At 40.4% G+C, this 24997-nt stretch overlaps 1 protein-coding gene across 1 annotated transcript in view; it reads right to left on the minus strand.

The window, feature by feature from the left end:
* LOC108101882 (homeobox protein unc-4) overlaps positions 1-16223 on the minus strand; it is a 29954-nt gene extending 13731 nt beyond the window's left edge. Inside the window, exon 1 of the mRNA XM_017206429.2 lies at positions 15749-16223. Coding sequence (XP_017061918.2) covers positions 15749-16223 — 475 coding nt within the window. The remainder of the gene's footprint in view (positions 1-15748) is intronic.
* Between the last annotated feature and the right edge of the window lie 8774 nt (positions 16224-24997).

Genomic DNA, 24997 nt, shown 5'->3' on the forward strand with positions numbered 1-24997 from the left:
CTATTATTAATTTTGTCAATAGTTTGCAGCGCCTTGAAGATAACTAGTATTGTGTATATTATGAATGTATGAATGTCCGCCTATATGTCTGTTTTTTATGAAAACTAGTCTCCCCATGATTATTAAAATGCAGGGACTTTTAATTTTCGTATTTCATAAAAAACTTAAGACTTTAAGGGGTTACATGGGTTTCACGGTTTCAAAAAATCGATTTTTTTTCTTGTCTTATTAAATTCTATAACATTTCTAGAATATTGTCCTAAATTTTCAAGTTGATCCGAGTATTAGTCTCGGAGATACAGCCTTGAGAAGGTGGACGCTTGAGATCAGGTCTATTGTCTCTTAAAACTTTAAACGCGTTTTTCTCAAAACTATGTTTTCAAAGACGGTTGTCAAAATTTCTCGCGAACTACTCAACCGATCTTAATGAAATTTTACACAAGTATTCGAGATATCATTTACAAGGTATTGAACGAAGGATTTTTTTTTTTTTCAATTTCAACTATTTAAAAAAAAAAAAATGTCGAGAAATTTTCATCGAAATTTGCATTTTTTGTAAAAACGTCTGCCAAAAATCCAATTTTCATTTTTTTTTTTTTTCCTTCGTCCAATACCTAGTTTATTGTCTATACTGAAACACGTTTTTTTTATTTTTGTTTTAAATGATCCTGAAAGAAGTTCTGCTGACAACGTGGAGGCACCTTTTTTCCTAGGGACTGCCGGAAATGGCGTCGTAATGGCCGACATTTTGATATTTTTTTTTGAAAATTTCACAAAATCTTTATTAAATATGTATCTTTTAAATAATAAAAAGTTTCATTGAAATATATCATTTTTTATATGCAAAAAAAATGTTTGAAAAAAGGCCGTTTTTTACCCGAGGAAACCCATGTAACCCCTTAACATTGGCTGCCATAGGAAAGATCGAAATATCAATATAGGTATAATTAACGAAAACAATTTTTAGCATGAAGGCTAACAACATCAAATTTGTGATTTTTCTATTAGTTTTTTTTTTAATTTCTTTGATTGTTTCGCATTTCGCATTTCAAGAGTCGAAATAAAACTAAATTTTCCAAAAAACTTGCTAGTGTGATACAAAACTTCAACTTTATAATTTGTGTACCAATAATTTGTAAAAAAATTTTTGATCTTCTCTGAAGCATGTTATTGTGGTTTGACTTTAATAAATTTGAATCCCTAGATCAAGAGTCGCTAAAAAACACCATATCCAAGCAAAGTAAACTTAACCTTTTTCTGAGTGTACCCGCCCCACTTTGCTGTTTGTGCTGCATGTTATGATTAAATTTTGATAGCCAACAACAATCAAGTCAAAGAAAATCAATAATTTTTACGCATCTTGTTCGGATGTTGCCAGTTGGGCCCTCTCCCCACTTGACCCTCTCGACGCGGACTCCCCTAACCCCCCCGCACCCGTGGCAAAGTCCGCTGCCATGACCAACTGCTCTCAAACGATCTCCCAGCTACGATCGATAGCCAAAGCGGCGTATAAATGTTTTGTTGTTTTAATGAAGACGTTCCTGGATCTCGGATCTGGAGTCTTGAGTCTTCAGTCTTCAGTCTTCGCTGTTCTGTCTTTCGTCTTCACCCTCGAGTCGAGTAAGACATCAAGGCGTTGCATGCCACATTTTTTACCTTGTTCTTGCCTGCTTCCTTTTGTGTTTTTTTTGCGCTTTCGTTTTTTTTTTTTTATTATTTTGCGAAGAGGCGCGTCTGCGTCTGCACGCCAAGAGGATCGCTCTATTGCTATCTCGATCCGGCTATCGTCCCTCTTGCTCGTTCGTTGGGAGCTCGTGGCGCATTATTGCGAATGGGGTCTAATTATTGTGGCAAGCCCCTGAGCTATAATTTGCCTGATTGATTTACATAACGATCGAAAATGATCAAGACATTAATTTCTTATTAACGTCGTTTCGTTCGGTCGGTCGTTGGTTCACTGGTTCGTTTGGTTAGAGCTCGTCTTCTTCCTTCACTGCGGCTCAGATCGCCATGGTTATAGGTCGCTGGTGTTGGGTAGGGGATTGGATGCGCCTGGTTCAGGTTGGGACTCGGGTTCGGTCAGGTTTTCCTTTGGTCTCGGTCTCTGGGGCGTAACTCTGAACGGGGGCCACACTCTTTTTCCTTCCCATTGCCATTCCCACTCCAGTCCAGTCCAGTCCAGTCCTTTCATTTTCGGCTCCCTGCTTTGTTGCCATGTTCGTTGCTCTAACGACTTTCCATCAATCGCCGGTGGGTTCTACATACACTTATGTATATAAATGTATATATAACGTATTGTATCAGATCGGAGGGCGCCACAAAAGCTACTTATGGTGTTTCATGTGTTGGCTCAATCTCTCTTGGTTTTACGCCAGCATTTGGTCTACGGTTAGTTTTATTTTTTATTTCTATTTACATATTTATTTTTTTTTTTTTAATGCTTTATTATTTGACAGATATCAATATGATATGTTCGTCAAGGATCCAAGGTTCATTCTTTCATGCTCAACACAACCTTTTTATTATTCGCCTGATTTACTCGTGGATTATTTACTATATAATTAAAATATTGATATAGCAGTTTGGAAATCAACGAAAAGTTCTTTAGGTATAGGACTAACGTAAGACCTTAAGTACCATCTAGGCATTGTCTTCACACTTAGACACCATAAAACGTTTCTTATTAAAAATTAAGTTTCCCTTCCTAAGACAATAATGTTATGTCAATTTTAGATTTCGTTAATATCTTTATTGACCCATCAGCACAATTGTTGAGGTAACATGCTTTCTTAATGACGTAAGCTCATGTGAACATCAGTCTAATACATTATGTTTTAATTTCAGTCTTCCACCAGATACCCAAATTCGGATTCCAAATTTTGGGATAGTCAAAAATTACAAATAGAGTTTTAAAATCAGTTTCTTCTTGACCTTCGAAACAAAGATACTGAATTAATCTCCGCATAAACGATCTTGCCTAGTGCCTCTTTTAACATTTTGCCAAGTTGGAGGCTTCTCCTCGCTCTTTGGTGTTCCTCGTTTCGTGTTTCGCTGTCCCTTCTCCGATTTTGCCCGTTTCTCGTTCCGCGTTTCTCATTCAGTATTCCGCCCGTGTCCCAGCTGATCGTTTTGTTCGTTTCGGACATAATTAATGTTAGTTTTAACGCTGCTTGAAAATGTTATTTCCCTTGATTATAGGAATGCCGTCAGCTCTCTCTTCCTGCTCCCGTCGATCTCTCTCTCCTTCTCTTTCCGCTGCTCTGCCTGTTTCTCCACCGCTGTATACGACCGTTGATTGTTGGGTGTTTTTACTTCTCGTGTTTTTTTACGTATGCAGCGCTGCTCTGCCGCTGGGGGTAGTCATGGGGAAACATTTTATGACGATTACTGTAATTCGTTGCCGCAAACAATAATTACTTTCCATTACGAAAATGGCGGGCATATTATCACCTGAATATCACATACACACCCGTACCGCCGCGGACACCAACACCGATACAGGTGTAAAGCCGCGCCTGCGCCGGCGTCAACGTACAACGTATACGTCACAACGTTGACTTGGAGATCCCGAGATCTCAAGCCCAATTCGCTATGGCAATGAAACCTTCTGCTGCTTGCGCCTGCCTGCAACGTTGTCTAAAATTTTCAGTAATAAAATATGACAACTCAATCAAGGCCCATAAAAGAGGCAACAACAACGATTTGGGGCGGTACCCGCTTGAAGACCAGCCACAACAACCAGAGCCAACAGCTTCGGTAATTTGCAAAGGCTGCAAAGGCGATCAAAATTTACGATCATTTTGTTTTCAAAATCAATTTAGAAAGGAAGCGCGGCAAAGATCAGGCTCTGCCGCAGAAAGAGATGGCACCAGCGATCCGAATGGTTGCGAGGGAGAGGGTAGCACAAATTAAGTTTTTAAGTCGTCTGGGAAATCGAGCCGAACTAAACTGGACTGAGTCCTCCAAAGCTGCGGATCAGGCCAGACCGATTCGCGGGGATCGGGATCTCGTCCCCTGGCCTCTCCAGTTTCGGCAGTTATTAGCCTGGTAAAACACGAACATTTGAGAGCTTGTAATTTACTTAATTTGATTACAAAGAGATTCGAAAAGAGGGCGTGGCTTAGCTGTCTGTCTCTCTCGCGTTGGCAGCGAGTGTGCATTTGAGCGTGCGTCTGTGGTGCAGGTGCAAGTTTCAGGAACGATCGATGGCACTGATTTTATGGTTTTGAAGAGTCATTTTATTAGCAGAGTGCATAAGAAAGCATTTACATATGGTATGTTGTCGTTAGAATAATTGATTCGGGTATAAAATAATATACCTTTTATTAACAGCTCTTACAGGAATGAAGCTTAATCGGACATGTAAGAACAAAAAACACTTTATAACACAATGTATATTATAATTCGTGAGTGAAATAGCCGTTTATGTGGAAGGTTTTTAATTCGGAGGTGGCGTAGAGGCCTAAGAGAGTTGCCGTCGGCGGATTTGCCTGATATATTTTTGTATATACATACATACATACACTGGTCGGCATATATATTTTGACAAAATAAAAGTGAAATATACTCGAAACTTGAACTTGCTTCTTTTAATTTTTGGTATCAATGGAAAGGTAATTTAAATGCTGTTTGAATGATACCATACTTTTCTTAACTCATTCGATATTTATTGAAAAATTTTCCCCCGTCTTGAAAACTAAAATTTTTGGATGCAAAAAGTTTCTTTAAACAAGAAGAAGAATTTTTCAAAAATAATTTATTGACAATGTCGGAAAAAATTTGTATGGAAAAGAGAAAAATATGGCTTAAATGCGTATTTCTAAACATTTTCAAAAAATTATAAAAAATAAAAGAAAAATTATATTTTAAAAATTCTATTTGGAGTTACTATTATTTTTGTTTTAAGAAACTTTTTGCATCCAAAAATTGTAGTTTTCACAACGAGGGAAATACATAGTTAAAAAAAAATTTTTAAAATTTTTTTTTTTTAATTGCCCTTTTCAATAAATATCGTATGAGTTAAGAAAAGTATGGTATAAGGAATGGGCTCCAAGACTTATTTCTATTTCATTGTATAATTATTTGGGCAAACAAGTCTTGGCGCAAAAGCCAAAGACCATAGCAAATCGTATGGCAAGCAAAATCTATTAATATTGACAATAGTTTATTAATTGAAAGTTATGTCTGACAGAGCGGATGATTTATGCAAAACAAGAAAATAAAAGTAAAGCAGGGCAAAAAGGTGATAAGGAAAGAAGCACAACAAGACGACAAAGAAGCAAAGAGGCGAGTATAAAAATTGAATTTTGCTGCTGCTTTTAATGTATTCTTACCCACGGAAACAACAACAGCAACAGGAGAATCAGTATCAACAACAACAACACAATCTCAATCAATTTCAAGTCGCACATCACATCAAAACAAATTACCAAGGAATTAATTTGCCATCGGAATCACGCAAGCGCAGATTTAACCGAGCGAAAAAATGAGCTGCAAGGCAAATGAAAGAGAGAGCGGATTTTGGATGCACCGAGAAAAATGGAAAAGGGTTATTGAGCCTTGTAATGATTTACCATCCCCCGGATCCTTCAAAAGCAGAAGCAAGCTTAAATATACCTTTGCAGTTAGAACTAAGTGTAAAAAATGACTAGAACTAAAGTAACATTAAGGTAAACGTCAGTTAATAAGTAAATGTTCAAGAACATCGGTAATGATTAATTTTCTATAAGCTATTCCTAATTTCTCCGAATGTTCCCATTACACCTATATCATATAGCCTCTCGACCTTTATAATATTTAATGTGTAATTCAAGACCCGTTAGAAAATAATATATTCCAAAAACCATGCGTGTATGATAAAAAGCAACTACCTCATGCCTTGAGTTCATTGTTATACCATTGTAGAGCAAAGTGTATTATATGTATTCAGTCAGAAGTTTGCAACGCAGTGAAGGAGACACCTCAGACCCCATAAAGCATATATATTCTCGATCAGCATCACGAGCAGAATCGGAATACGTCCGTGTCCGCGCAAACTAGTCTGCCAGTTTTAAAGTTTTATCTTGCTGAAACTTTTCCAAAAGTGGTGTAGTTATCGCACGCAGTATATAAGTCGGAGCGGGCCGGATCGGCCGACTATATCGGATAGCGTTGTTTTTGATCCGATCGACTTGATTTCTTCATGATGGCGTTTTCTAACTACTCTTGAATCGTTGTTTTTCATCAGATAAGCATTTTTGGAATATAACGTTTTCTAACAACTCTTGAATTACGAATTAAATTTGATTAAAATCGGACAACTATATCATATAGCTCCCATAGATCTATAGTCGAAAATATGGAAAATGAATAGAAAAATCCTCTAAACTTCGATCTTGGTTTAGCCTTTATGCATTTTGTTCGACATATATGATGACTGCAAGGGTATATAAGCTTCGGCTTTTCGAAGCTAGCTTCCATTCTTGTTTATATCGATTTTGTTATCTTTCGTATGGCAGCTGCTTATTTTATATCGTCGTCCAAATTAAATTAGCAATTTAAGACGGTCAAGTAATTTAAGTATGTATGTAGTTTTTAAACACAGTATTTAAAAAATCATACATATGTACATATATTATAAAAATAACGTTTTAGTATTGTTATGTTTCCGATATCCCCTATGGCAATTACTAGATGGACGGAAACAAATTGGGACAGACTAATGGTAATTGTCTAGGTCAATTCTTTCAAAAATTAATCATTATACAGGAGCAAATATTCTTAAAAATTTAAGTATGTTTTGATGTGCATATATAATGTTTGATAATTAAGGTTCTAATTTTTGTGCAGTGTACAGGATTTAAGCACAACAAGTTTTGGGTGATGGCGATTAATAAAGCCAAAGAGAGGACGCGAGAGGTAGGTGCCGTGATTAATACATGAGGATTTAATTAACTTGCTATCGCACTATCTCTTTCGCTCATCTCATTCCACTGGAATGCACAAACTGTGGCGATGTCGACGGCGACTCCACACGGAGTCAAAAGAAGTGGGTGAAAGAGAGAGGGAGAAGAAGTGGAATAGACAGGGAGACACGGAGAGACAGAGAGAGAAAGAACGAGAGACAGAGAGCGCAACTTGTTGTAAATTGTAGGTGTATGTGTGTATCTTAAGCAGGTGTGCGTGCGTGTGTGTGTGCGTGTAATTGAAACGTGTTTCGTTGTATAGTTGTTGTTGTTGTCGAACGCCTGCAGCGCGAAAATCGGTGGCATGTATAATTTTTATCACCTTTAATCAACTTTTCAATTAATAAAAAACGCAGCAACATCAGCGCCAAACATGTTGAACGCATGTTAAGCGAAAAAGTCGCAGCTGCCAAAGCTGACCAGAGCGGCGCGAAAGAGACAGTGAGCAATAAATGGAGAGGGGTGAAGAGAGGCAGCGAGAGAGAAAGAGAATGAAAGGAAAAGAGCGGATAGTCGTTGGACGACATTAAGCCAAAAACATGGCTAAAACAGCGCGAAAAACAGAAATGAATGCCAATAATACTATCCTGTCTTCCGTTCTGCTCGTTTAGTTTTGAAACCGCCTTGGTCATCGCCCTAATATTAATATTTTGTATACCTAAGTTTGTATTCTAATTTTAACGATTTTCCTGTATTCATCATCAGGGTTTTACTAGGAACATTTAACACAGTTTGAATTTATGTCCCGAATGACCTGAGCACAAAATCATTTTTAACAAAACAAAAAGGAACACGTATTTATTTTAACTTTTCTTCTCATAAAAGGGGTTTCTTAAAAACTTTTTGGTTTAAATGGTAAATCTTTAGTTTTAAAAAGGGACAAAGTGTAAAATAAAGCTTCCATTTATGAATATTGTCTTTTAGTGAATGAAGAACCAAATAAAGGGAGTTTTAATGAAGCAAGATTTAGTTAGTTTAGTTAGCTCCGTCAAAAGTTACGCACGTTGACCTTAAGTAATGCTAAATCAATCGTGCCCAAAAAATTGATTAAAAACCGCATCGACTCATGGAGAACATCGCATCGACTCATGGAGAATCGGAAATACCCACCAGCAATACCCAATCAAAAGGGGGATCGGCATCAAAGTCAGCTAAAAGTGTCATTTCAACTCGACGAAAAACCAGACAAAGCATGGAAAAAGCAAGGAAAGCGGAAAAACAAAACGAAAGCTACATCAGCGAGCGGGGGAACACTTACAGGGACGTCTGGAAAACCTCCCTGAGCATACGGCTCAATTCAATTTTATCGTTTCAATATTAACCCAAAACAACCCCACAATATTGCCTTCATTTAAGGTTTATTAGATACAAAGACAAGGCTGTAAAGGCAACTCGAGGTGGAGCCTTTCGGATAGATGTCTTCGGGTCCCGCGGGCATGGGGTTCGGGGAGCGACAGAGCAGACGGAGCAGACAGTTAACGAACGGAACGCTCTTAGATACAAATATTGTGACTACGGCAAAAGTGGGAGGACTCCAATTCCGGAAAGGAATCGACTGGGGCTTACCTTTGATAACAGTATTTAACGGTCTCTATTTTGTTTAGTTCAAAATAAAGACCTCACTTAAAAGAATGCAGAATCGTTTGGGAAAAACAAGCAAACCAAATAAGTTTGGAATTAAATCTGGAATCATAATTAAACTACTTTTACGACTCCAATTTTCAATGTTTAGTGTTTTTTTAAATGGTTTGGTGTTTTTAATGACCCTAAAGTGACGTTTAATTTAATGAAAATCTTACTACTACATATGTCATATAACCGCAACGGAAAAGATAAAAAACCTGTAACAACTTAATGGAACAAAAATTAGAACGTCGCATGATTTTTGAAGTAAACAGTTCTTTAAGCTCGATATTTAAAAATTTGTTACGATAAAAGAGATTGTGAAGTTGATTCTATAAGCATCGGTCTACTATAACATATTTCTATAACATTTCGACATTATTCAAAAGTACTACACGTCGCTGACGTCGTAACGATTGTACCAACAAAAGAAACAAGATCTTATCAGACTGAAGTTTTAACTGGAAAGGTATAAAATGTTCGGCTTATCGAAGCGAGTTTCCTTTCCTGCGAATCATGTAGACTGATAAACCACATTTTAGGCGAAATCAATCACCTCGTTTACTAAGTACAAAATCGGTCGTGTCGGTAATTCTTTTACACAGGACACGAAAACAAAATTTTCCAATTTACACACGAAACACGAAACACTTAGAGTGGCGGTGCAAACTGGGGAGGGGCGGGGGGGAAAATCAGTAGACAGGGCGGTGTATAACAAGGGTAAATGCCTCGGTGGACTCCCGTTTCTGCTTCACCGTACATGTACATACATATACATGTTTATGTACGCTTGTGTGCTGGCATTATGTCATAAACATTGATCCAACCGTAAAACTGGCCGACAACCGAGCCAGGCAAGGAGCGACAAGAGGGGAGAAAAGTCCTGCCAATCCCGGGTCCTTCCTTCGCTTTTTACCTCGCTTCCCCACTCCTTTTTTTGGACCATGGCACTGAGCCAAACCGAATCGACGCCAACCCAAGTGTATAAATTGTATTAGCCCCGAAGTGTCGTTCGCCTTTTTTTCCACAGGCCTGATTTTTTTATTATTGGCTAGAATTGGCGGGCGGGTAGGAAGTGTGCGTTACCAGGGTGGGCCAGTGTCCGACCTGCTCCCCTTCCGTTCCATTTGTCCCCTGGTGGTTGATTCGTCTCGTACGCACACACACGCAACGAGTCTTGGGCGAGACACACAGCGTATACGCGATTTTGCCGACTTTGCCGCCATGCAAAGAGAGAAAGATCGAGAATGGGGCGGAGGGGGCGGAGGAGCGGATGGGGGAGTTCTGTACGAAGAGGAAGGACTTGTCCTTCCCGTGTCGCGGCACGGGAGTCGGTGGCGCAGGAAGAATAACACCAACAACTCGGTGTCATTTGCAGCAAATTGCAAACCGCAACAATTTCACAAAAGACACCAAAACAAGCGACACACATACCCAACTCCACCCAAATCACACAAAAATACATATAGACACCCACCAGCAGTATAGAATGGAGTGGAGCAAACTGGAATGAAATGGCAGAGCAATCTGTTTCAATATAAGCACACATGAGGCAGTTCCGAGGGATTCAACAAGCGTCGAGGGGTTTTCCAGTTTCCTTGCACCGTGCTCTCCTGCCATGTGCGTGGGTGGTTTCGCCATACCAAAGAAGCTGCCACTTGAATGTCGCTAGATTTTGTTGTTTGGTCAACAGTTTTTGGTCGAGCTTCGTGCGGAGACTTCGATTTTTTGATGTATCCTACAGGTCAGTGTTTAAGTCATATTTTTACAAAGCTAAGTGGGTTAGTTTGGGATCGATAGAACAACCCTATCTTATAAAGCACATGAATTGATTATACAAAATATACCAATAACGTACTGAGCATATCAAAATCTCATGAACAATATGAAGCCAGTTTTATATAATTATACATCATTTTTAGCGTATATTTATTATTATATATTTATTAATATATATTTATTATTTTATATTTATTTCATATATGTCATATATTTCAGTATTGATTTTTGAAAACCTTAAAAATTGGGAACTGGCGTCAGACCTTCAAAAGAGTGTCCAACCTTCGACTAACGTGCAGTTCGCTCGCCCAATTGATTCCAGGGGTTGCTACCACCGAGCACACACACATCTTGCACTCCCCGGGGTGGCATAATTCTTGACGAGCTCATCTTTTACTTAAGTTTTACATAATTTTTATGTCGTCGCGAGGGAAGGTCGTTTGTTTTGCTCAAGTCCATGGAGATAGCATACAAATCGGGACGTGTGCTGGTTTTGACTTGGGGTGGTTATTTTTGGCTGCTGCAAAGTGGGTGGTAGGCCGATCTTAGCTTTAGCGGTAAAACGCTCGATTCTACGTGCTTGCGGTTTTTCCGCTTAGCGTTGTCTTTCCCGCCTAGTATCTCCCCTATATCTTGGGTTTAGGTCGTGTAATTGCCTTGATTTCACGATACTTGTCGACACAGATTGCCAACAAAGCAGGCAAATGAATTAGGAAAAATTAGACAGACGCTTGGCTGATTGATTGACCATTCTGTTTGGCTTTACGCTGTCCCCCTAACTCTCTCGAGCAGATATTAGGCAATAATCCGGGCGAAGTCCCTTTGCTACCCCAATAAATTTACCAATATCGTGGGTCTAACCCTAATTTGCTAATCGCAGAACGAGCTGTACATTTTGTGGGCGGGAGGAGGCGTGACACTTATAATGGTATTTAAGAAAAATTACACCTCAAAACTGTAAGTGGCCAACAGATAAAAGAAGAGAAAAACGGGAAACAATTCAACTGCGCGAAACAAAAACAGCTACAAAAATAAACGCCCCCTCTACACATCTTATTTTTTACCTTTTCCAGTACCTTAGCTTTTATTTGGGCAAACCTATATTTTTATCTAGCTCCGCCATCTTTGCGCTAAACGGTGGAACAGCGAAAATTAGGGGCGGAGTGGGCCAAGCAGGAAGCGAGGCACAAAGCCAAATCCGCCCCTTCAAATGTTTATCCATTGGCTCGGGGTTGGGGAACAGTTTTTTGGGGAAGGACCGGCCTGAAGTGTTTTCAATTTAGGTTTAGAGAACAAAACGCCTTTTGATTTTTTCAAGCCGGTCGAGGGGGTCGACCAAAAGAAGAGCTAAGCCAAAAGAAGAAGAACATGGCCCCTACACAAAAAGGGGAAAACTAAGCAAGCTGCCAAAATGCATTCGCAGGCGGCCTAAAAAGAGGTGCGGCTTTCCATTTCACCGGCTACCACCATGGTGAATAACTGCTAGCCAGGGCTGTCACCCTCATAAATTATGCAAATGATTATGCAACTGCAAGGACGACGTGGAGGCGCTCATTGGGGCGTAGCACGGAGTGGCCTCGTTTTTGGCAACCGCCTAAACGGGAGCCCACGTAAATAGTTACTATGTATTTCCCGGTCCAGAAACGAGAGCTCGTCAAAAGCTCATCAGGGGTATCGACGATCGGAGCAATTAGTGCAACGAGCCCACTGAGCGTTTTACTATTTAGCCGAGGAAAACTCGGTGGAAATTGGACCTTAACCCATGCATACCCGATACCAAGCCCTTCCAGTCACCTCGTTCCGATGCTGATGCGAACAAGAGTCCCATTAGCCGCTGATGTTGATGGGCCTCGTTGTTCGTTGTTCGTTGTTCGTTTTTCGGCTCTTCGGGCTTCCAGTCTTGTTTTCGGCCCCTCCACTCACTTAATCTTTCACTTTTGGGCGAGAAAAATCTCCGGATCAGCACTCATCCATTCGTTGATGAAGAGCCCCTCATCCGCACTGAGAAAAATAGTTGTTAGGCAGTTCCATCGGGAAAGTTCCTAGTTGTTTCTGTCACATTTTCATAAATGGTTAGCGAGACCTGGCAGCCTCGAATTCATCATCATCTAAATACTTAGATATCAAAACATTTAAAGCACAACTTAAAAATTTCAAACGGTGTTCCAGCCTGAGCCAAAAAATCAAGTCAACCGCAATACTTCGAGAAAAAAAGTGTTACTCATATATAATGTATACATAGATAAAAAGCTTAATGGAGTTTCTCTTAGGATAATGTAGTCATTAAATTCAAATGATCTCAGTTACTATGGGATATTGATGTTTACGGGGTTATTAAGGGGTTAAACCAAATATGTTAAGTTGTTATTCTCGACTGGCATCGCATATGCGGCTTTTGGATGCTTTACTCGAGAAGCCTTAGTTTTTTGCCGTGCACCTCTGTGCCTGTGTTCATCTCTATTTTCCTCTCGACACAATTACAATTAATCCACGGGTCTAGTGGTTCTCCCAGTAGTTCTGTTTCGACCCCGAGCCCCCTCAAAATGATGGCAATTACCAGACGCGCTCGTGGTCAGCGCTCTCTAATGAGGGGCCATCGGCTGGAGCAGATCACCTGAGATCACCTGGAATTACCTGGGGTTCGGGGCCAAAACTCAATTCATTCATCGCTGATGATCGAACTGAAAAGGTTTTCTAAAAAAAACCTGACGGGGCGTGCCGATGGCGTTCTTATTAATTTGCCCAATTTCCACAAGCAGAGGAAAATGGGGAAAACTTAATTAAAATGTCGTAAACGAAAATTGTATGTTTGTGCACGCGGTGGGACAGAAAAGGCGGGGAACTACCAAAAATAATTAAGACATTTGCTTCTCGTTCGACCTTTTTCTTTATTTTTTTTACTCGGTCTTGGGTTCACGAAAATGTTAAGAAAAATTGCTGCCAGAAATTGTTCGGCTGCCCAATTTCCACAAGTCTATCCCCGTCGACTTTCTTGTCGCTCTCCGTACAGTTTTCTCCGCTTTCCCGAGTTGAACCAGCTCTCTTTTCTCTGGTTTCGGGGCCGCGACCGAAAACAATAAAAATGACTAATGGTAGCTAATTTCCCGTCGTCAAGAAAAGGGAGCAGGAGGGTAAGGAGGGAATGTAGGAGGTAGAGGCCGGCAATGAAGCCAATTCGTAGGTTTTCTCGTTCGGAATTGGATGCGCGGTTTAAATGCCAAAAGACCAGAGGAAAATGCAGGCGTTTCCGGATTGGGCGTGACCCAGCAAAACAAAAAAAAAAAAAAAACGGATAGGAAGACCCTACCTGTCACTGCGCATCATTTCCCATTTTCCGATTCCAGGTGCTTTTTAAGTCAAATTTACTTACTAACACAGTTGCTCATTGAACTCTGGGATTTTTAGTAGGGAGGCGGTATCAGTGGGCTTGGGTGGGGTTTTTCATCGAAATTCAATTAAAATTAGTGCCGCAGCATTTTTATATAATTTTTTTGAAAGAACTAATTTGTAGATACTCACTGGTCACCAACTAAAAATACAATTATTTACGAGCCAAGCCATTTAACGCTTTTATCCTGGCACTCATTTGTTAACTCATTAACTCGCTTGCGGGAATGGAAAAACAAATTCTCCGGCCTGACCCCGCGCGCACTTTATTCAATTTACCAATAAAGTTTCAATCGTGTTGCTCCTTTTAATCAATTCCCAGCTCCCGCACACACAAACTCTCCCATTTACATACTCGCATGCATAGTTCGCATGTTTTTATTTTTTTGATCAATTTTTAATCAACAATTGCGGCGCAACAACAAAATCAACAATATTATTTTGCCTGCAGCAGCTTTTAATGTGACTGTATGGGAGAGTGTTTGCCGCCTTGTAATTGTTGATATTGCGGCTTGTTGATTATGCACGTAATTAAATTTGTCCAGCAATTTCGTGTATTTTAGGCAAATTCTCGATTAGTTGAGAAAACAACAGCTGTAGGATGCCTTTTTTCCGGGCAAATAGTGTTTTCAAATTGGTTATCTCCATCATATTAACGTTTTCGGCATCAAAGACTTGCATTAAGTCGTTTGACTTGCAACCTTATATTAAGCTGCAGGTGCACTATTTAGTACAACTCTTTTGTAAGAGGAGTTCCACTTTCAAGTTTTTATGACTTAAAACATTATTTAGGAGGCAGGAAACAGAAAAAGAAACTTGACCAAGCTGTAAATCCTTGCAGTTAGAACTTAATTATTCAACAACTCAAATTAATAGTCGCACGATTTTTTCAATCGATGGTCCTTACTACGTCAACAAGGTCAAGGGCGTCGCCAAGGGGGGCAGGGAGGGGCAGCTACCCCCCCTCTAGAGATTTCAAACTCCTTTTTTTTTATTTTTCTAATAAATGTTATAACTCATTTACAAGTTTTTAAGGCTACATTTCATTTTGAAAAAAATTAGGGATCCTTTGTACAATTTGAACAATATAACCGTACTTTTCTAACGAACGAGAAAGGTATGAATTGTAGTAGGTAAAGTTAACTTGCCACCCCCCTGCGCCATCGGCTGGCGACGCCCTTGAATAAGGTGTAATGCTTACTACTTATTTAGTTATATTTTCTATTTTTAATGGCAGCTGTATAATATAGCATATAATACGGGCGACGACGAAGGGGACGACCAAAGCTCCGATGGAAGGACCAAGTGGAGGAGAACCTGACTGCACTGGGTATTTCCGATTGGAGAAGGCGCGCGAGGAGCAGAGGCGCCTGGAGGGAGACGCTGAGGTCGGCCAAAACCCGAATCGGGTTGTAGTGCCACCTAATAATAATAATATAATATAGCAGACATTTGTTTTTAAAAACAACTTATCTATATCCATTATTTTATTACGTCTAGCAACATTTTGTTTAGCTTCATCATATCTAGATGATTTGGGATTTATTTTCTATGGCAGCTATATGACTCAGTCTTCTGATGTTAATGAAATTTTATTAGTTATTAAAGAGTTGTTTGAAAACCCTATATTCCAATATTCGTGTTTGTATGAAATAAATCAACTTTTCACTTTTCTGTGTCGATTTTTCGATTCGTATTTCAAGAGCGATAAAATAGTCCTATAGTATTCTCCATAATTTGATGGAAATGACATGAAGAGGAATTGATTTTTTCCAATACTTTTAAACGTATGAACTATTATAGTTATCGTAAAAGGGACAGGCGGCACTGATATCAAATACATGAAATGTATTTCATTTGTTGTTGTTAAACAATCAACACAAACAATTATTTTAAGTTTAATTTTCTTATTTAATCCTATTACACCTTTCCATTTTAAACATTTTGTTGTACAATTATTTTAATTGGCTGCGGCTAAAACTGCTGAGCACAATCGATTTCTCGAATTTACTTACCCTCGCGGATGTCATGCGGAGGCCGGCCTGGGCTTTCCTGCTCGCCCGATTGATTTCCTGCATTTTTATGGATCTCCACTGACTCGGATTGTATGGTTTGTCCATCCTGATCTTTTCCCCGATCCCGTTTTCGGTCTCTTTGCTGCTGAATCGAGGCTGCTGCGGCGGCTGCACTCACCCGCTGCACAAGCGCCAGCTGGCGGAGGATGTAGATGGTGGGAGAACTGGTTTCGGATCCTGGCGAGTCCGTCGGGCTCCCCGTTACGATGGGAACGCTGGCCATGGACGACCATCCTGCCATTTGCAGGTTGGCGGCGGCTGCTGCTGCATATAGCTGCAGTGCAGATGACGCATGCGGATACGGATTTTGCTGCAGATGCGGATGCGGATGCGGATGAGCGGTCATTGCTCTAGGACTGGGTATCTGCGCATGTGCAGCAGCTGCTAATTGCAGCTGTTGGATCAGGTGATCCATTATAAGCTTAGCTTTTGTTAGGATTATGCTTATGCGCATTCAACTAACTATCGTTTTACTTTCATTCCGAGCTTGAACTAGCATATTGTGAACTCCCTAAGCGTTTACTTTTAATTTGCTTTATTGATTCCTCATTTTATTAAAGTGTTTTGGCCATAGCTCAGTGTGGGCATCACAATAGCCCACTGTTTATATTTAGATAAAGTAATCTTAGTTTTTCCTTGGGTTTCAGTGACTTGAAATCTCTAGCTTAATCCCTTTGACTAAAAAGAAAGTTTTTTCATCATTTTACCTTTCTCAATAATAATCTAAATCCGTCTTTAAGTGTTAGCGTATTATATAATTTTTTTTTAGGTATTTGTTTCTTTCGTTCACTTTTAATGAATGATTTCTTCGAGAATAATTTGTTTCGTTTTGATTCCCTCGACTTATTGTTAGATAATCCCCTTCCAAATATTTTTTAAACCTTTTTCTACATTTCAATGTGGCTAATTTATGTGGTTCGGTTAACCTGCAAACCAGTCTAAGACTACTGTTACTTCTATTCCTTCAGTTACTTCCCTTGATCCTTGAGTTTAGTGTTCGCACTGTTTTCACTTTAGTACTTTGTTTTGATCAGTAGGAACGTTTGGTTAACTGAATGTTTAACGTTGCACAGGGCAGGCACACACGCACACACTATAAAAAAAGCATTATCCTGCACAGTGGAGCGAATCGGCGACCCACTGGGCAAAGGGCTGAACTCTATGCAGCGGCGGCGACAAACAAATTGATTCGAATTAAAATTACGCCGAGCGAGTTGTGGAGTTTAGAGGAGACAAACGTGGCAAGTCGGTGCGAGTGGGATAGCGCGACAGGCGCGATTAAATGAAAATATGGAGTTCGCCTTGTCTTCTTCATGTTTGTGTTTAATAAAAATGAGCATACACATGCATTTTTGGCGTGGGGAGGGGGTCAGAAAAGTGTCACCGCTGTTGGTTGGCTGCTTGTGGTTTGAGTCTGTGCTGAAAAGTGAGATGGCGACACCTGCTCCAGCAGCAACAAAGGCAGCCAAAGCAACAAAAGTAGCGCCAAAAACGGCAGACTTATTTTCAACAATTTATGTGCACCAAAGCGAGAAATAACAAAAAGAGGAAGCGAAAAAACCAAAAACTGCCACAAAGAAGAATCAGCGAAGCTAACGTCGACAGCGCAGTCGGGGGCAATAAAAAGAAAAATGGTTTCACTTAACAGACATGCCAAGGCGCCGTCCCCAGAAATTCACCGCCCGTTCAACCCACCTCCGCTTTGCTCCTCACCCCCCGCAGACACATTTAGCCCCTCGCTCGCCCACAACTGGCAAATGCAATAATGGTATTTTTCTGGCCCACTAAATCGTTCCAGAGAGCGAAAAAAGAGGAAAAGAGACAAAGAGAGTAAGAGCAATGCGCAACAGGGAAAATGAAATGAAAAATACTAAAAAAAATTGATTTAAAGTGAATCAGTGTGTGTGTGTGTGGGTTCGTAGTCCATCTTTGGAGTGAAAAAGAGAGGTCAATAGGCAGACAACGCACTCAGAGTAGCGAGCGAGACAACCATATCGCTGGCAGACAGGCGTGGCTAGCGAAAAATAGGGGGAAATTTCATATTAATATGATTATGTCCAATTTAAAGCCCAGTAAGAAGAAGACGGCTAACTAGAAGGAACAGAAAAATACAAAGGGGCAGACGAGGAGATGGAAAATGGGGAGAAAGGGGGTTCCCGAAGGAAGAGGAAGATGGCAGCGCTGCTTTAACGAGAGCAGAGCAAAAACTGACATTTTATTGATTGTTTTATGCGATCATAATGTAATAATATCTTAAATAAGCTGTGGAAAGGGGACGAAAGTCCCTCCTAAAAATACACCCACTTTTCTGAGGCGGTTTTAATGCGCAGCTGCCGTCTTTGGAAAATGAATTATGGCTGTAGAAAAGGGATGGAGAGAAACACAGGGAGAGAGAGAAAGAGAGAGAGGGCGAGTGGCCACCCAAAACCCCCTGGTTTTCCACCCAAAGCGCCTTCCCCACCCGCTGCGTTTTCTGGACTCTCCTTCATCATTGCTTTCTGATTGGCAAAAAAACAAGAAAAAAGAAAGAGAAGATAAAATTCCATTTCCAGCTTCTTCTTTTTTGGAGGGTTATCGCCACATGGAGATCTATATAATAATCCCCCACCAAACCCAAATACCGGACCTAAACCCAAACCATTTCGGCGTAGCCGCACTCAACTCAATTCAATTAATTTTCACTTGATTTTTCCACACACAAACAAATTTTCATTTAATTTGCTGCGGGGCGTTGGTTGGCTGACTTTCTTCTCGCTTTTCCCATTTTCCCTATCGCCTTATCGGACGCCATTTTCTTGCGCTTGATTTTCTATTAAGTTTTCCCAGCTCTATTCCCATGCTCCACACTTCTCGCTGCTAATAGGGGCACTCAATCCCCCTTTGTCGTACTTAATATCTTGGTTGAGTTAGTAGTTGTTGGAAAGTACATTTTTGGTGGCACTTTGTTGTGATTTGATTACTAGGGAGCACTATCGTTTCCATTAGCTTTTCTCAGAATTTTTCCCATATTAACTCATTAAATTATTATTAAATTGTAGTGGGCATTAATCTTTCAAAATGGCTTAAAAAGAGATTAGACGTTTCAAAGCTAAACTTTTTTAAGTTAATTTCAGTAACAAACTTTAGGACGAGATGGCAGTATAGAACAAAAATAAGAAAATTTTAAGTTCAATTATAAGCTTTTGGTTTGAACAATACTAAAACGCTTTTCCTTTTTTTTGTTTCGGTTTAAGTTTTTATGTATACGAATATATTTAATATTATTTAAATAATATTCTCGATAAAATAGCACTTAATTCTAGGAAATTACATTTAAAATGGATTTACCATTGAGCTAAGCCACCTATCTTTTTCTCTTAATAATGACATAATTTGTTTTGAATCTTCGCTTCATTTACTTGGTTTATCAAATTGTTGCAATCTCAAATCAATTATTATTAAAAGCGCATTTAAAACAATAAAAATGTCATTACAATGAGCACGGGGTAAAATAGGGGAAAAAAATAAGCAAATCGGGTGAGCAGGAGCAGGAAAAATAAACAAAATGCATATTGAGTTTTAATCATTTCACATTCGATTAAACAAATCACGTTCGTTTTGACTACGCCGCTTATCGCCGCATATCGACAGATTGGCTCCTGTCTCCGTGACTTTTATTACACGTTATTAATATTTACCCACTGTCGACTAATTTGTTTTTAATTTGTGCTGATAAATATTATAAATAAGTAAAAGGGACAGCAGGCAAACAACAAAATTAATAATTGACGCCGGGAGTGGTGCGCCGCGTGACAATAACCTAACCCGGGGCAATCGCCAAAATTGTGACATTAGTACCCCGATTGATTTGTCACAAATCATATCCATTTGCTGGAGTCGCACTTGTGATCGGATGGGGAAATCATTTTCGGGGGCTACGCGTTTCGGTCGTCACGACTGGTGGGTGCTACCTGTATGCAAACTCTAGTTTTCCAATTAGATCACAAATCGAAATAGGTATTTCCATTTAAGTCGATTATACGTCCAAACTTTTTTACCGCAAAAGAAAGCGACAAATTAAAGTTTACTTACGAGGTGTTTAAATTAAATTAGCTTAAAAAAATAAAAAAATCTTTTTGCAACTTTGTTTATATTGTTATATTGTTTCATAGTTCACTTAAGTGATGCTGCTCTGTGCTAATACCCTACCGTGGGCCCTATTCCACCTATTTCTACCCGCAACCGCAACCCGGTGTCGCAGTTTGCACCACTCCACTCCAGGCATTATCTGCCCATGTCTGGTCAGGTATACAGCATATAGCACGGCTCTGTGCGCGGCTCTAATAACTTCATTAGGGGAGCGTTACTTATACAAAATGTCACATCACAACGGAGTCATGGGGGGGGGGGCGTATCGGCAATGCGTAGGGGGCCGGGTTGCGTTGATTTGTTTTGGGTGATAAGCACTTAAATGAAGTCTTAATACAAATGCCGCTTGTCGCACACGCACACGTGTCGCATGGCCATCGAGGTCGAGGGTCGGTTTCAGATTTCTAGCCCGGATTCGGCACTCCGAGGACACAGGAACACACGTTTCCATGGCCGTGAGGTGAAGAGGGGCGGGAAGGGGGAGAGGGGGAGAGGGAGAGGGAGGAGGCGAGAAGGGGGAAGGCTGGGGTTGGGGTGGGTGTTGTTTGGGCTTTGACATTGACGTCGCCTGTGAAATGGACATTTAATTATTTGCTGTGATTAAACAGAATGAGAGCAGCCACCCCTGTCACACTTTTGGTGTGTGTCCAATTCCACGGGGCCACCAGCTTCATATTCCAATTATTTATCTTATCAGCCGTATCTTTCAGTTTGTAAATAGTGAAGCTTGCGCTAGAAAACCGCAGACACCCTCGAAATCGAAATCAAAATCGAAATCGGAGCCCGAATCAGAATCAGAATATCTGGTTTTCAAAATTCCAAGTCCCTGACAATTTGACAGTTGCATCAGTTCCCCCGGAAGACCTTATCGACGGCATCTCTTTGTCGCCCCGTTGTCCTTGTGGAAATATTTACGATTCCAAAAGGGAGGGGGTCCCCTGTCGAATTAATGAGATTTTGCGTTTTCATTTCTGATGGATTGCTTTTGGGCAGGCTGGATGAGGAGCTAACTAATAGAAGCGTTTGCCGAGAAGGGGTTAACCTAACCGTTCAATTACACAAATAGCAGCTGACACCTCAACATATGGGACCCTCGGCTCGCCTCCGCTCCGCTCCTTGTATGCAAATTTACAACTGCCAAATGGCCGTGATTTTATTGCGGGTCTCTCGCTCCGGGACAGACAATCATAACACGAGTGTTAAAACTCATCCACAAAACAGCAGAAAACAAAATGGGGGAAAAAAACAGCTCAAACTCAAATTGACTTCTAAAAGCGGCAGAATCAGCAAAAAATTTGCATTTCAATAAACGATTATCGTAACTTTGCGTACAGCTTTTGGTTACGCTCTCAGCTTGCCATTCGGAACGGCTACGGTTACGGATTTTAGATTACGGATTACGGATTACGGGTCGGGGTCCCCGAAGTCCGGATCCGCCGACATCGCAGGTGGCGAAGGTTTACGACTGGCAACGCGGGCAAATTGTTGGTTTAAAAGGCAAATGTGCAAAATTTATTTCATACTCTTGGCTTTTAAATTAAATAAAGTTTTGCCGGCAACGTTTTATTGGGATTTTGTCACCTTCGTGGACTCGGGCTTGGGGTTTTCGCTCACGTTTCCTACCAGGCCTCGTTGTTTAGGCCTTTTATGGCGGCGGAAAAAATCGGTGCCCGAAGCCAGGCAAACGGAGGTAGCCACAAATCACGTACGGCTCTTAAATATGGCGCTCGTTTTATGTCCATTTCAAGTCCGACAAAGGGAGCAGCCAGCAACCAAACATCACATAACATCAGGATTGTCGGAAGAATAAAGAACAACAGGGTTTCCAGGGACGTGGACTACGTACCACAGACTGCAGGAGGGGGCGTGCCAATCCGTCCATTTTGGATGCAAACGCAATTTGATAACGAGCGAACGTATTAATATCATTGAGCGCCATTATTTCACTGCCCGCACACACGGTCGCACCCCTGGACTTCCGGCAATGAGTCCTGCAGGAGTTCGGGAGTCCTGAAGCCTCAAACCACAGGACGCACGAGCAAAAAACATTGAACATTGAAACAGCGGACCAAAACAACCTAGGAGAAAGCGGCGGCAGTTCCTGCTGAAAGCCGATTTCGGGATGCTTATTGCAGTCTCACTATTGCCCATCAAAATATATATTTTATATCCAGCATTTTCATTTGGTTCTTGTAGAAAACTCGCAACTTCTATCCAATTATTTTGAGCCGGAAACTAAAATATTGTTTTGTACAACACATCTTCTCCCATTTTCTAATAAAATATGACTCTGTAGGTATAATATTTAAATAAAGATTCGTCTAAATGAGTATTTAATACTCTAAACGATTACCGATTTAGTTATTAGATGTCGGCCAGAATTGAACTATTTTATATTTTATTGTAAAACTATATAAATAAAAAAGGATAAATAGGAGTTGGTTTTTAAAACAATACAAGCATTTTCGAAGAAAAACGGTTGATATTCTAATTTTAGAAAAATTCGTATTGTAGTTTTATGATTTGTACACTTATGTTAAGGCTGAGTCATTTCGAAACAAAAGAATTTCCCATTTATAATTTATATAAACCTTATCGAACATTGCTTATACGCCGCTTGGTCCGACTGGAGAAGCAGTGAAATTGGCAATAGAGTGTCCAAATCCTGCCCTGGAATGGCGGGAAAGGGTAGGAGTTGGAGGAGGGGAAGGGGAAGGGGAAGGGGAAGGGGAACTGGACCAAAAGGGGCAGCGGGCGTGTCTTATCAGAGCGCGTGTGCAACATATTGATACATTTCGCTGCCACTGCCGGGCAGTGGCAATTGTGAATGATGGCCAATAAATTTGTGCAGCCCGGACATATGGAAATGGAAATCGAATTCGGAATCGGAGTCGGACTCGGATTTGGACTCGGACTCGAAATATGGCAGCGGATCTGTACACGCTCGACGTGGGTGCTTTGATAAAGCATCAGGGCAGGCGAGTGGCACATACATGAACATGCACCACGAACACGGTCCGCGTCCGATTATTAAATAAATCACACACAGAACGACGAGAAGGGCCACGGATGCCACATAAATCTGTGTACCCAATTATCCCATTTGTCTAAGCGGGCCTTTGACATCGGAGGAAATCGGAGGAGCGGAGACGAGACTATCCTCACAGACATTTTATTTCATTTCATTTTGCTGGATTCGGTGCATTTCAATTTCTCAACGGGCTGAAAAGTCGTGTCCCGCGGGAAAGGCGACAAACAAGCAGCGAGAACTGTTTGTCCTCGTCGAAAGGGCTTTATTTATTATTCGGATTTGGTATTATGTTCTCCGCTTATCAGACTGCCGTTCGACTGCTTATCAACGCAAAGTGCCAGCCGGGCAGAACTTGAGTTATGGGCTATCGCAGGTCTCGAGGGCTTCCGAGACTCCTGACAAGGCGGTGCCCTTAATAACAATTTGCCCATGACTAATTGGAACTATGAGAGCGGAGCCTGACTCAGAGCCCGACTCAGGGTGTTTAGTACTGAACGTATGCGACAGTGACTTCCGATTAAAACAGCGCCAAATGGAATCGGGACGAATTCATTTCCTTCGAGCGGGCGGAAGAAAAATCGCTTGCGCGGGCTGAAAGGTCCTTTTCCGGCTAGCGATCCTTACAAACATTTAAGTGGGCGCTGTGTAATGGGAAAGGAGTATGGACTCAAGGACAAACTACTAAGCGGCATTGGGAGCCTGTGAGCTTAATAACACACATCCTTTAAGAACGGCGAAATTGATCCTTTGAAATACTGAACAATATTCAATAACAGAAAAATTCTTAACTTTACGTAACAAGAATGTTTTTGAAGAAGTAAATTAAATATTCACATGAAGTGATGCCTATTTTTGTTTTGTGTACATCCCATCATAGATTTCTTAATTAATAAATAGCTCTTATTGATTTAATATACATTGAAAATTTTTATTAAGGGATTTTATTTTATTTTGGAGAGGGTATTGCAATTGCTGAAACTTTACCAATAGATATGTAGTTATTTCCAGCGGTATGAAAGTCGAAACGGGTCGGATCGGGCGACTATATCGGATAGCTCCCCTACGAGAGAATGGGAAAAAAAATTCCCAGGCCTTTATTTTTATCATATCGACTTGATATCTTCCAGATGGTGTTTTCTATCTACTATCGAACTTCATATCTGCCATAGGAAAGATCGAAATATATATATAAATAATGGTAAAAAAATTATCACGTCTTTGTTTTCATTCCACGAATATACTTTTAAGAGCACGTATTTTTTAACTACCCTTGATCCGAGAAAAAAATTTCAAAAAAATCGGAAAGATATGTATTGTATATCATATAGCTGAAATAATAAAATTACAACATCGTTTTTTAGCAGACAAGCATCATTTTTGGTATATAGAGTTTTCTATTAATTATTGAATCTTGAATAAAATTTCCTAAAAATCGGACTACTATATCATATAGCTATCAAATGAACAATCGTGAAAAATAAAGAAACTTATAAGAAAAATCGACATAGCCTCGATGTTGTTTAGCCATTTTGTATTTGGTTCGACATACGTATTTGATGACTGCAAGGGTATATAAGCTTAGGCTTGCCGAAGCTAGCTTCCTTTCTTGTTTTACTGTTTGATTTGTCGGGCTAACCATCGAGTTAAAACGCTACAAAATTCAGTCACTTTGCATCCATAGACATGTTAAGTGCTTCTCAGCAAATACAATATGCCCTTTTACTCGAAGAGTACATAAGTAATGATTTATTCGTATGATCACTTAATTTTTTGAGGGGAGTTATCTATTCATTATCGGGCAGGACGTTAACACCTTACCTCCCTTCTGAGCCCCTGTTCCAGCTCCCCTGGCATGCACATGTACATACATACTCTAGATCCATTTGGTTTCGGGCAACCCATAATGAGCAATCCATCTGCAGCAACACCCGCACGTAGTTTGGTGAAACTTCCTTGATTTACATGACCCCCTTCCCCCTGCATCCAGAACTGCTGCTTCTGGTCCGGGGCCTTGTCCTTTTTCCTGTTTT

Source organism: Drosophila ficusphila, unplaced genomic scaffold (assembly GCF_018152265.1).
Source record: "Drosophila ficusphila isolate 14025-0441.05 unplaced genomic scaffold, ASM1815226v1 contig_668, whole genome shotgun sequence".
NCBI lineage: Eukaryota > Metazoa > Arthropoda > Insecta > Diptera > Drosophilidae > Drosophila > Drosophila ficusphila.